Source organism: Ostrinia furnacalis, unplaced genomic scaffold, assembly GCF_004193835.3.
Source record: "Ostrinia furnacalis isolate ACB-3 unplaced genomic scaffold, ASM419383v2 OfSCF2054, whole genome shotgun sequence".
NCBI lineage: Eukaryota > Metazoa > Arthropoda > Insecta > Lepidoptera > Crambidae > Ostrinia > Ostrinia furnacalis.
This window is the reverse complement of record NW_021132293.1, coordinates 2,140,120-2,151,926: the sequence shown is the minus strand read 5'-3', so window position 1 is coordinate 2,151,926 and position 11,807 is coordinate 2,140,120. Positions and strand designations below refer to the sequence as shown.

General features: G+C 37.5%; 2 protein-coding genes and 1 long non-coding RNA gene across 3 annotated transcripts; 1 reads left to right on the top strand and 2 right to left on the bottom strand.

The window, feature by feature from the left end:
- Nucleotides 1-49: 49 nt before the first annotated feature.
- LOC114354566 (calcyclin-binding protein) lies at nt 50-2,475 on the bottom strand. Its single transcript, XM_028306996.1, has 5 exons — nt 2,309-2,475; nt 2,008-2,224; nt 1,421-1,627; nt 962-1,124; nt 50-634 (listed from the first exon to the last, which is right to left on the bottom strand). The coding sequence occupies exons 1-5, from the start codon at nt 2,330-2,332 to the stop codon at nt 541-543; spliced, it is 705 nt and encodes a 234-aa protein (XP_028162797.1). The 5' UTR covers nt 2,333-2,475; the 3' UTR covers nt 50-540.
- A 1,304-nt stretch (nt 2,476-3,779) lies between these two features.
- On the bottom strand, nt 3,780-9,369 carry Ing3 (Inhibitor of growth family, member 3). Its single transcript, XM_028306888.1, has 11 exons — nt 9,190-9,369; nt 8,927-8,998; nt 8,539-8,736; nt 8,249-8,390; nt 7,871-7,973; nt 7,414-7,503; nt 6,237-6,345; nt 5,395-5,503; nt 4,671-4,757; nt 4,134-4,263; nt 3,780-4,015 (listed from the first exon to the last, which is right to left on the bottom strand). The coding sequence occupies exons 1-11, from the start codon at nt 9,215-9,217 to the stop codon at nt 3,896-3,898; spliced, it is 1,188 nt and encodes a 395-aa protein (XP_028162689.1). The 5' UTR covers nt 9,218-9,369; the 3' UTR covers nt 3,780-3,895.
- On the top strand, nt 9,014-10,717 carry LOC114354490 (uncharacterized). The gene is made up of 2 exons (XR_003656023.1): nt 9,014-9,221; nt 10,449-10,717. It is a non-coding gene; the product is annotated as an uncharacterized LOC114354490 (long non-coding RNA).
- Nucleotides 10,718-11,807: the final 1,090 nt, after the last annotated feature.

The window sequence follows — 11,807 nt, the reverse complement described above, 5'->3', positions numbered from 1 at the left end:
CTGGAACATTCACTGAAGTTAACATACTGTTATTTAACGGTTTTATGTAGCTTTTAATCAATAGGGGATCAGATACTATTCACAATTACATAATTTCTTGAAATTAACTCAAAAAAGATTATTTTTAAGTAGTTTATTTTAATTTGATTTGAAATCAATCTATTCAATCAGGGCTGAAAGTGCCGGAGGTAAATTGTTCCGATGCAAATATCTCGACAACAGAAAGAATTAGATATGTGATCGTATTATGTCGCATGTGGCCAACTGTTAGGCATTATACGAAATGATATGATCACATATCTAATTCTTTCTGTTGTCGAGATATTTTGCATCGGAACAACTTACCCCCGGCACTTTCAGCCCTGGTCTCCCCTACATTTTTAGATCTCACAAAAAAGGAATTTAATTGTCTGGTATTTCGGATCTCCTATTATATTCTTTCAAAAATATCCCCAACAATTGAACTATCACCATTAGAAGACTAGTGAATCACCAGTCTTCTAATAACCCATTATTTAGAAAAAAAGGTATAAGATAAAATTATAAATCTACCACATCAGTTTTTTTCTTATGTTGAGACTCGTACATCGTTTTTGAAATCATTCTCTTCATTTCGTCATCACCACTTTCGTACCTGTAAAAAGTAATAAAATAATATAGTAAGGTAAATAAAAAACATAACCCTCCTTCTGGGGCAGTCGGGTAAAAATATGTAATATTATAAATGCGAAAGTTTGGATGTCTGGATGTTTATTACTCTTTCACGCAAAAACTACTGAACGGATTTTGATGCAACTTTACAGTATTATTGTTTATAACCCAGAATAACATAATATAGGCTATAATTTATGACGATCTGTGACAAACGAAATTTCACGCGGGTGGAGCCGCGGGCAAAAGATAGTTTTTAAAGTTTCAAATAAAGTTGCAAAATATACAATGACTGGATTTTATTACTCACATTTTCCTCATCAGGTTCATGATTGAATCTTGGGGATCCTTGGTCTCCATGTCATCAGGTTTGAAGCGGCTATTGCGTTGGTCTTCAAATTTCTTCTCTATCTCTGTTACATGAGACCACTTCACATTTGGATGGGCCTTGGCCAAGAATATTACCACCATATCTGTAATAAAAAATATTTTTAATTATTTCAGTCAACCAAATCAAAAATCTTTATCAATAGATGTTCAAATGTATCTAGTTTCTCAGCTTAATTCATATAATTTCAATAAATAATAAATTAAGTATGAATGTAGTTGACAAGAACAATTGTGCTATCAACCAATCAGAAGTTGTTGAACAAAATATTTCTAATTTTATTTATGGGTCTGGGAAATACACTGCCAGCCTGTATAGTTTAGGAGGTAACAGTATAGAGCGAGATTACTTATAAAATACCAAAGACAAAAGTAAAATCACCTGTTTTTTGTTTCCAATGACTATCTTCAACACTGATGGGTTCCAGCAGTTTATTAATAACCAGCAAGTAGTCCTTGTTCTCCAGGTTTTCAACATGTAGCTCCATTGATCTGTCCGTCAGTTTGCAGTAAACTTGATCCTTTGGAATTGACTGCACATTCTTCAGTGTGACAAACACTTTAATATACTTATCCGATTGATCCCAGCCTGTAAATGAATCGCGAGATTAAAATGCGGCCTAACACTAATTTTGCACCAAAATCATTAAATAGGTAAAAAGAGTAAGGCCCAGAACAGACGGTGAAACGCAACTGCAACTGCCAGTTACTTTTGAGTTGCATCTAAGTTTCTGCCATAGCGTCCGTTGAGAGACCAAACATGACGCGACCAGTTTGAAACTTTCAGTTTCATTCATCAGAATCATCAGAAAGTTGCAGATTCATTGCAGTTGCGTTTCACCGTCTGTTCTGGGCCTTACTCTTTTTACCTATTTAATAATAAACTTAGATGCAACTCAAAAGTAACTGGCAGTTGCAGTTGCGTTTCACCGTCTGTTCTGGGCCTAAGTGATGCATTTGGAACCTTACCATAACCATTAAGTTTAATTTGATATCTCTTGCTTTGGACTGGTACACTTGTGGATGCGGAAGGGGCAACATCAACCGGCGCACTTTTATTTTCACTCTCTTTTAACTTTATCCACTCCGTCTCCATTTTGCGGATTTCGAGAGATAACAAATCCTGAACTTTTTTGCGTTTGGCTTGCTTGAGTAATTCATTCAGTTCATCGATGTCACTACGAAGCTAAAATTTAAACAGTTTATGATACAGGGCTAAAGAAAAATGGTCATTGAAGCAAGTGGAAAACTATTTAGAAAATATTCTCACCTCTTTGATTTTAACTTCAGACATATTGACAGATTTTTTCGGAAAGACTCAGTTTTAGAAAATGCGCGGTACCTAACTCAACGTAAACCAGGATTTACAAAATAAAATGCCGAAGAAAAAGCAAGAAGCATGGAAATTTATAATGTCAATTTGACAATGACATGACATGACATTTCATTTCGAGAAAATGCCAAACGGGTATGTTCCGATATGCACTGCAAGCACTGCCATCTTAAACTTTTTCTCGAAATCACTCCTCCTATCTCGAAAATTGTGAAAATGAAAATGGTTTATTTGCAGAATTATGGTATGGTATTATGATGTTAATATGATAGAACAAGTGGCACTTATTGATCGAATCGAAAATCGAATCCGTTGAAACTCCATACAAAAAGAAGCTTTTCGATGACCCATGGACGTATAACTTAAATGACCTTACAGTGCAAATCGGAACATACCCTGAAACCATAGACCTGTGCCATAGACGAACGAAACGATGCAAATTTTTTTTCAACGTCTTTGTCAGCAGGGCAGGCAGAGGAATTGAGTCTTGCAGCTAAATATGATTTTATGAATTAATTATTGTGGGGGGATAGGAGGAGAGGAAGCGACCAATACAAGCTTAGATTTGTATCTCTATACGCTGAGTTGGCCTTGGCTGAGTCTTGCGTATTTTTTGACTGATATTTTATGTGTACTGTATTCAAATATTTTACAGGTCGCGCTACGAGAGTTGAGCCCATCGTTCGTTATTTTCAGTCAAAAGACGTCCAATGCTGGACAAAGGCCTCCCCCAAGGATTTCCACAAAGACCGGTCCTGCACCGCATCCAGGCACCTCCCGCAACCTTCATCAGATCGTCGGTCCACCTAGTGGGACTGTGGGAGGCCTGCACACCCCCATCAACACATGAAAAATATTTGTCTGTCTACCGCTGATATTTTGCGTAGTTGGACTGACAAAGTGCTTTGTCTCCCTTGCTGACATATATTTAGAGGCGAGGTAATAAACGTATTCAATGTATTGTTTGTATTCAAACATTACATCATTTTGAGCTATTACGTGCTCTGTGATTGTGAGTACATCTTGGAGCCATCGTACATCTGAGCCCCGATTATGGTAATTTTTAACGTCTACAATCCAGACGCGTTTCTGATTCTGCGATACGATTGGTCAAACCAGCTGACGTACGCTGTTGAACGACCAATCGTATCGCAGAATCGAGAAGCGTGTCTGGATTGTAGACGTTAAAACTTAAAAGTTACCGTAATCGGGGCTCTGTTCGAGTAGATGTTGGCCTTAACTTTCGTCGCGCGACCTTTGGTATTATTCAGTATCCGAAGCACGAACAAGTATCGTAAGGTGTAGTCTTAGGTATAGTAATCATCATTATTCTACTTGCTCCGCATCTATCTTTTCTCTAATCTAGATCTAGAATCACACTATTTCGAATCAAAATAACACTACTATCTCTAAGAGGAATGTTGTTTATTATAATCAATACAATACTTTTACATTATTGAAATTGATTCTAAAGAGGTTTACGGTATAATTTAGACATTGATTGAGGTAACAACAGTAATACAATTAATTCTTTCGATGTGCGCGGTTTCGACGCATGTTGTTTTGGCACTGCGGACAATACCATTTCCCTTTGGGCGGCGCCGTGATCCCGACGCACGGGTAGTGGAACCATTCGTAGGGACACTGCACAGAAATAAAAATAATATTAGTAATACTGAAAAGTAAGCCGGATTTACCCACAACAAGTATTGTTAAACACAGTTTTAAAATTACATTTCCAAACTATTTTTGCCACACTTACGTCTTGATTGTCGCAAGCCACCATGTCGCCGTAGGACACTTGGTTGCAAATACAGTACCGAGGCTCGTTTGGATCGTACGTCCATTCTTCTTCCATTGGTTCTTCAATAGCAACATTGGCCAAGTTATTACTGAAAAAAAAAAACATTGCTTAAGTCTTTGTTTAATAAAATATTACAGATGCTCTCTGTAACATTTAATTCGGTTTTTAATTTATAAGTTGCATTTGACTACCTTCAAGGTTTCTGGAAATACATAATATTATTATGTATTACACATTTTCCAATGGCCTGACGGCCGATGAGGCAGCAAGGTTCTGGAGTGGAAGTCACGTATCGGAAAACGCAGCGTAAGACGTTTATCTACAAGGTGGACCGACGACATCAAAAAGGCAGCAGGAAGGCGCTGGATGCAAGCCGCTACCAACCGCGCGATATGGAAATCATAGGGGGGAGGCCTACGTTCAGCAGGGGGCGTCCTGTGGCTGAAATGATGATGATGATGACACATTTTCCAAAGGAAAATTGGTACAACTTACACCACAGGCGAAGATGACCGGCTGGCTGCCGTCACGCTCGGTTGAGCGTGTGTCGCCACAACTGAAGATGACGCGTAAGTGCTCTTCCTTGAATAAGAAAAAAAAACAACTTGAGCAATAATAATAAAAAACACCTATTATTGTGTACCACACGAAATGACAAAAGAAAGAAATACACAAAAAGAGACAGCTATATTTAAGCGGTTTTATCGTTAGCCTAGGGAAAGAACTTTAAAATAAGTAAGAGTAAGGTGGTTATTGATATAATGAAGTATGAAAAAAATATGCCAATAAGTTTTTATGTTTATTGGTACTAATATGTTAAGGAGCCCACCTTTAGTTCATTTCATTTCGCTCACAGCTAAAAATCACTTGAAAATTATCAGCTCCTATCTCAGTGTTCAGGGCAGTGCCAGTTTGTTCAGTGTTAGGCCCTTTTCACACGTCCCGGTTGCCGGCTAACCGGCGCCGGGTATCCGGTGGTGAAGTGTATGGGCATGGTACGTAGCTTTCACATGTTCCGGCGTAATTAATCCGGCAGGCCCATACACTTCACCACCGGGTACCCGGCGCCGGTTAGCCGGCAACCGGAACATGTGAAAAGGGCCTTAAGGGCAGTCTGTCGACAAACTGGTCAGGAGTCCGCTCACTTTTTACAGTCGATTATTGTAACTAACGAGGTGTATTTAAATTATAAACCATATAAATCTAACAAAACACTTACTTCTGTTTCTGTCTCTTATTTGAAGAGGACGAGGCGTTATGGCTGTGCGAAGTTGTGTGGTGTCCGTGCGCACTGCCGCTCTGATTGTGACTAGTAGTCAAACCATGGCCTAGACATGAAAAATTAGTATTAAAGTACAACTTGTAATATTTAATTGAAATCGACAAAAAAAACGGCCCATATTAAGCTCAATATAACTATTCAATGCGCTGGGTATAACGTAAATTGTATAAAAGTGGTTAATAGACAATGGACTCTACAGAGAAATGTATGCCTTGATGGGTATTGTCACAGAGCATGGAATGGATTCTGTGGGTATTGTCTACAACCCCGTCAAGTTAACTGCGCACCTGGCTGCAGTGACGTCACGGATGATGGGGAAAACGCGGGAAGGTATACGGGTGAGTGCGAGGGAGACTCGCATTCCAGGCAGGTGCGCAGTTAATTTTACTGGGTTGTAACTTATTTGTTCTACTATACTTTAAGTTAAAACTTTTTCATTTATTTCTAGGCACAGATTAATGCTTTGCTTTGTAATAATTGCCTGATTTAATATTCCAATAATGACAACTTCGATATTTCAATCTCGGTCCCATACTAAAAGCTTATAGAAGACTAGCTTTTGCCCGCGGTTTCACCCGCGTGAAATTTAGTGTCACAGATCGGCATAAATTATAGCCTATAATGCTAATCTGGGTTACAAATACAATATTATTTACTGTAAAGTTTCAACAAAATCCGTTCAGTAGTTTTTGCGTGAAAGAGTAACAAACAAACATCCAGACATTCTGACATCCAAACTTTCGCATTTATAATATTAGTAGGATGAATGAGAACTGTACCGTGGTCATGCGTGTGATGCGTGGTGTGGATGGTCTGGTGCGCCAGCTCGCCGCCCGCCAGAGCCTCGTAGGAAGCCTTGAGCGACGCGGTGCGGCGGCCTTGCTGCATCTAAACACAAATCGACATTGGCTGCAATCGGTCAGTCTACCTTCGCTCCTATTGCTTTAAAGCCTTGATCACACGTACCGAGTAAACGGGCGAGACAGTGCTCTCGTTGTAGTAGATGTATGAACATACGCACCGAGTACTCGGCCGAGAGCACTGTCTCGCCCGTTTGCTCGGTACGTGTGATCAAGGCTTTACGGACTAGCCGAGTAACTCGCCTAGTTAATGTCTAAACTACTCGCTACTGACTAAAATACCGTACGCACTTTGGTCGAGTAGGTACAGTTTACAAACAATTACTGGTTTTTGTATGAACTCCAGCGAAAGCGTGGTGGGGAGTGCTACTCGCATGTCAAAGTAGAACAAAATGGATTGGTTCGACTAAACCACCCACCACGCGTCCCTCCTGCTTATTCTTAAAGTTACTCGACTAGCGACTAGTGAAGGACCGGCCGTTGTGGAAATTGTGTGTTGAAGGCTTTTTTCGGCTAAGCAGTGGACGTTTTTCGACGGTTGAAAATGATTGGTGGCCCAGCGGGACAAAAATAGGCCTGAATAATTAGCCAGTTGTTGTTGTCCCCCAGCTATTAATACCTACCTACTTCATGCGAATCTAGCAATAATTATTATAAAACATACAGAACTTGAATAACAAACGGTACTCACTATACTTGAGCCTAGCTCCTTACGATATACATGCAAAAATTATAAAAGTTGAAGATACACTATATTTGCAACAATAAATAATGCAAGCAGAAATGATAAAGTAAAATTGTAGTATCCGAAGTAAATGCATTGCATTTTCTTCTCATAGTGCGAAAGTGCGCGAAAAGCGATAATCAAATCGCGAAAACCGATTCTATTTTTGAGTAGGTAAGATAAAATTTTCCAAATCTGCTGGGTAAGCCCGCGTCACCACACATCTCGTCGGGTGAGATTGCTATCAAGAGCAAGCCCATTCTACATAATAAAACTAAGTAAGCATAGCAATTTTTTGCATATCTATGTGTAATATAACACTGTACATCAGTTTTATGTGCAAAGGTCTAAATAAAAAAATAATTAACATACCTGCTGTGTGGCTGCAATAGCTTGACTGGCGGCAGCGGCTATGGCACTGCCTGCGTGTCCCAGCGTATATGATTCGCGCCCGAGAGCCGCCTATGGAATATTAAAAATGTTTCAGTATCATTTTAGCTACAGGAAGAGGAATGCTAGACATTGGCCTCATCCAATGATTTCCAGATTGGTCAGTTCGAAGCGAATGCATTTAGCAACTGCACCTTCTGCAAATTTTACTAAACTTTCTGAATTATTGCTGTAGCATGGTAAAGATTTATCTTTGATTGTATGTTGTTGCCATTTTACCACTTTTAATACAATCAGCTCGGAAACATCATGGTTTCATACAATCTACTCCGTAACAAGTGAGTAAAGTACTAAGTTTCATCACTGATAACTATTTGTGGTCATACAAATGCAGAGAATGGGGTCAAGTGGGAGGTAAAAAAGGCCAAGTAAAATGGACCTGTATAGCAGTATCAGTTCTTGAGAGGCTGCTGGTAGTAGAGTGGGAACGAGAGTCCTTGGGCGCCCAGCTCTCCCGACGTTTCTCGTTGCGGATTCGATATCTGCAAAAGAAAATGTCATAATCATTCACTACAAACGATTGCAAATTAAATTTACTCAAGGAAATCACAAAAACTCATTTATCAATAAGAAACATAGAATTTTTTTTGTAAATAAAATGACAATATTTTAGCTCTAACCTTGAAGAATACCATAATATTGGTAACTAGGTATTAATTAGTATAGCTTCAAGGTAGCTAAATTATATGTGGGCAAATAGTTAGCATTTTTAGCAAATTGAGAGATACTCAAAGAAATAGCTACACACTACACCAACCTGTTTTCTTTGTAATGGTTATTGTTAGAAGTACTAGTGTGGTTAGTATTGACATCCAGCTCAAGTGATCTTTTCTCCAAGAGTTCAGTTATTCCCTTGTTGTCTGCTTCCAATTCACATTTGAATTTGTGCAATTCAGTATCTAAAAGAAAAATACCAAATACCTAATACATTTCTTTTTCTCATTCAAAATAAGAACTTACATACTACTTAATTTAATAATCAATCTATTATAAAATATTGTGAAATACAAATTAATAATACTCTTTTTAATAATATAAAATACATACCTAGCCGTCTCAAATAGCGGTCTACTAGCTCTCGCATTTGGTTAGCTAGAGCCACTTTTTCATCTGCCTCTTCTAGAGTTTTGTTGTAACCATGTTTAATATCAGCAAATTCAGTGTTAGCTTGGTCTGTATTCATCTCTCCTCTCCTACACCCACCAAAAAGAGTTCGCACTCGTTTCTCCAATGTATCCATGTTATCTAGACAATTAGTAAAATTGGTTAATTTGATTTAATTAAGTCACCTGTACATGTCATCGTATTAATTAATTCAATGGCAGCTTGGGTAGCTTCTGAGAGTATTGTATCTATTGTACTTTATTATAAAATGCTAATTTCGGTATACGGTTAGAACTTTGTTGTATCACTGTATGATTTTTGAAAAACTTACTTTGAACAGATAAATCCATTTCCCTCATTTCTGTAAACCGGTCTCTTAGTTCTTGTGGCAAATGTTCAATCACTGAAATATTAATAATTAATTCAATTATTGATTAAAATAAAATAATCTCATTTGTCTATCTTTTTAAAACTCGCGCGCGCTTTTTATTTTCGTATCAAGGACGCCTTGTCACAAATACACAATGCAGTAATACCAACCAAATAGAGTTACGTTACGTCATCAAGCGATCAATCCGGAATCACAGTACTTACTTTCCAAATAATCTTCAAGGTACAACATCCTGGTATGTATTATTTGTTTCTATTAAATAACACTTTAATGCACAAATTACGAATATAGTAGAGTATGCGACACAAACATGAAACAGATGCCACGCAAAAGCAAAACGATTGACGTGTCCAACAACAACGCTCAAGAAAAAAGGCTAGTGTTGGGATGATGTTGTATATCGTTTGTCGTATATACCGGTTCTCGTTACCGGTAATTTTGTATCGACACCAATCGATTTTCGTTGTATGGATAATTTTTGTATTATTATTCCATTTTCTTCCATAAACTTTGAATTTTTGACGAAATTTAAATTTCTAATTACTGCATGTGATATATCATTGGAAAAAAGAGAAGCTAGAGACGTTTTTAAGATCATTAGCAATCCATTATCACCTTAATTTTTTTTAGATCGTATTCTAAGTTGAATTTTTTATCCGTGGTTTGTACTTTTGTTAAAACTTTGGCGGCTCGTAACGTAACTAGCTATCCAATCATTATCTGGATCTGAAATGTATTTTATTTGACTAAAGACAAATTCGATACATACATATTAGTTTAATCTTTAAAATGGTGCCACTTCTTTTGTCACTAACAAATTCGCGTGAAACACAAGATCGCGTGGAAACAATGTTATCTAAATGATTCCATACTTTTGCTCGCGAGTGTAATTTATTCTATCGCATTAGGTTATTGACCTGTAAAGATAGTATAAGTTGGTGAAAAATAAATAAATATTTTTAAGTAGGGAATTTATTTTTATTAGGATCAGGGTCAAGCGACGAGAGCTTTAATTTTTTAAGTATCATTTACCTGGTTATAGATGGCCCACGCTGAACTGTCCCACCAAACTCAATGACAGGGGGGCGCTACCATCGTTCAACTATATGGTTTCCAACATGGCAAAAATCTGAACCAGCGATACGGTATTGACGGTGGCGCCCCACTGTCAATGTCATCGACAGGACAGTCCAGTATTTTGGAACTATATTCTGGAAGATACGTCACTAGCGCATATTACCAACCTTACAATATTTTTATTCATGAATAGGGCACACTATGGCGGGAAGGGAACCGCGGGAACCACACAATAATTATTAAATACTGACGCTGCCTGCCTGAATTATTATCTGAATCAATTAAATTAAATTAATAATATGTATCTGTTTCTATTATTATTTAAAACCAAAAAATTTTAAATAAAAACTATCATTAAAATTTAAACTTCATATTTCTTTTACAGGTCAACTTTTTAAAATGATTCGAAGACCTCTAACAGAAATAACTTTAAAGTTAGATGATTTACAAGAATATGAAATATTCCGTAGAGAACAAGCTAACTATTTAGCATCAGAAATGCAAGACGACACTCCAAAATCATTAGCAGGAGCAGGAGCAGGGGCAACTAAAACAACCGAAGAAATTCATAATAGAATTGGTTATGCTCCGAAAAAGAAACCTAGTGGCCCAAGCACTGTTTAATTAATGTGAAAATAAAGCTTTATAAAATAATGTTTTTAATCTTATTAACCCATAATCAAATGGAGCAGTTTTATTCATCAATATACCTAATACTTTTTATAATTTTTAATACATTAAAAATGCTTTGTTTTATACTTACCACAGAATCATGTTGTTTTAAGAATATTGTTTGTATATTATTATTATAAAGAGCTGTGGTTTTCTGAATAAAGAAATAAAATTGTTAATTATTTGTACAAAATATAATGTAAATTCTAATATAATGTATTTTCCACACTGTCGATCTCTGATACATTCTGGGTACTATACTTAACATTAATCTGGGGTACTACCACTAGGAAATTAGGACCATCTTATGACCCGTGATCTGACAATGCAGGCACAAGGAATGGGGGCGTTAAGCCGAAAATAGCGCTAGAGTGAGAACAACAATGGCGTCCTGGAGGTAAGTGTCACAAGTGTTCTCAAAAAATGTATGAGAAAACGTTACTTTTGAAGTTAGCACGCGTATCCTCGCCGAAAATATCCTCAAAGTTTCGGCGGTTGCCATTTTGCTAACAATTTCTATTTAGCTACTAGCGGCTATTTTCGGCCAAACGCAGCCAATGAACGCAAACTGACGAGCGGGCTGCGTTCATTAGACCTAACCGCAGACCGCATCCAATGTAACATAATTACAAATTCTTTGTAGATAGGTACTACGAGTGGGTTCACCACAATAGCACAACAATAGTCTTAGCGGCTAGGCGGGGTTCGAACCCGCGTTCCTCGGATATCTCTGTCTCCGGTCCGGACCATCGACTCTATGGTTTATTCCAGTTTTCCACTGGTGGGAATTACATTAGATAGTTAACAGTTATTATTTTTAAGCCAGTTATCCCCACCGGCCGGAGGAGTGGCGATAACGGGAATAAAAAAAAATATAACTACCTACCTACCTAATAGAATTATTAACGTTGTCTAGAAAAGCGCGGGAAACGTGAGCGTGACGGGCGCGTTTTTTATTGCTAATTTTAAAAACTTTTTATTTACTGATATTACGTGATCAGAAGGGTTTATTTATTTAAATATTACTTATTTCTAGTGTGTGTATATATAGTTTGTGTAGTTTGCTGATATT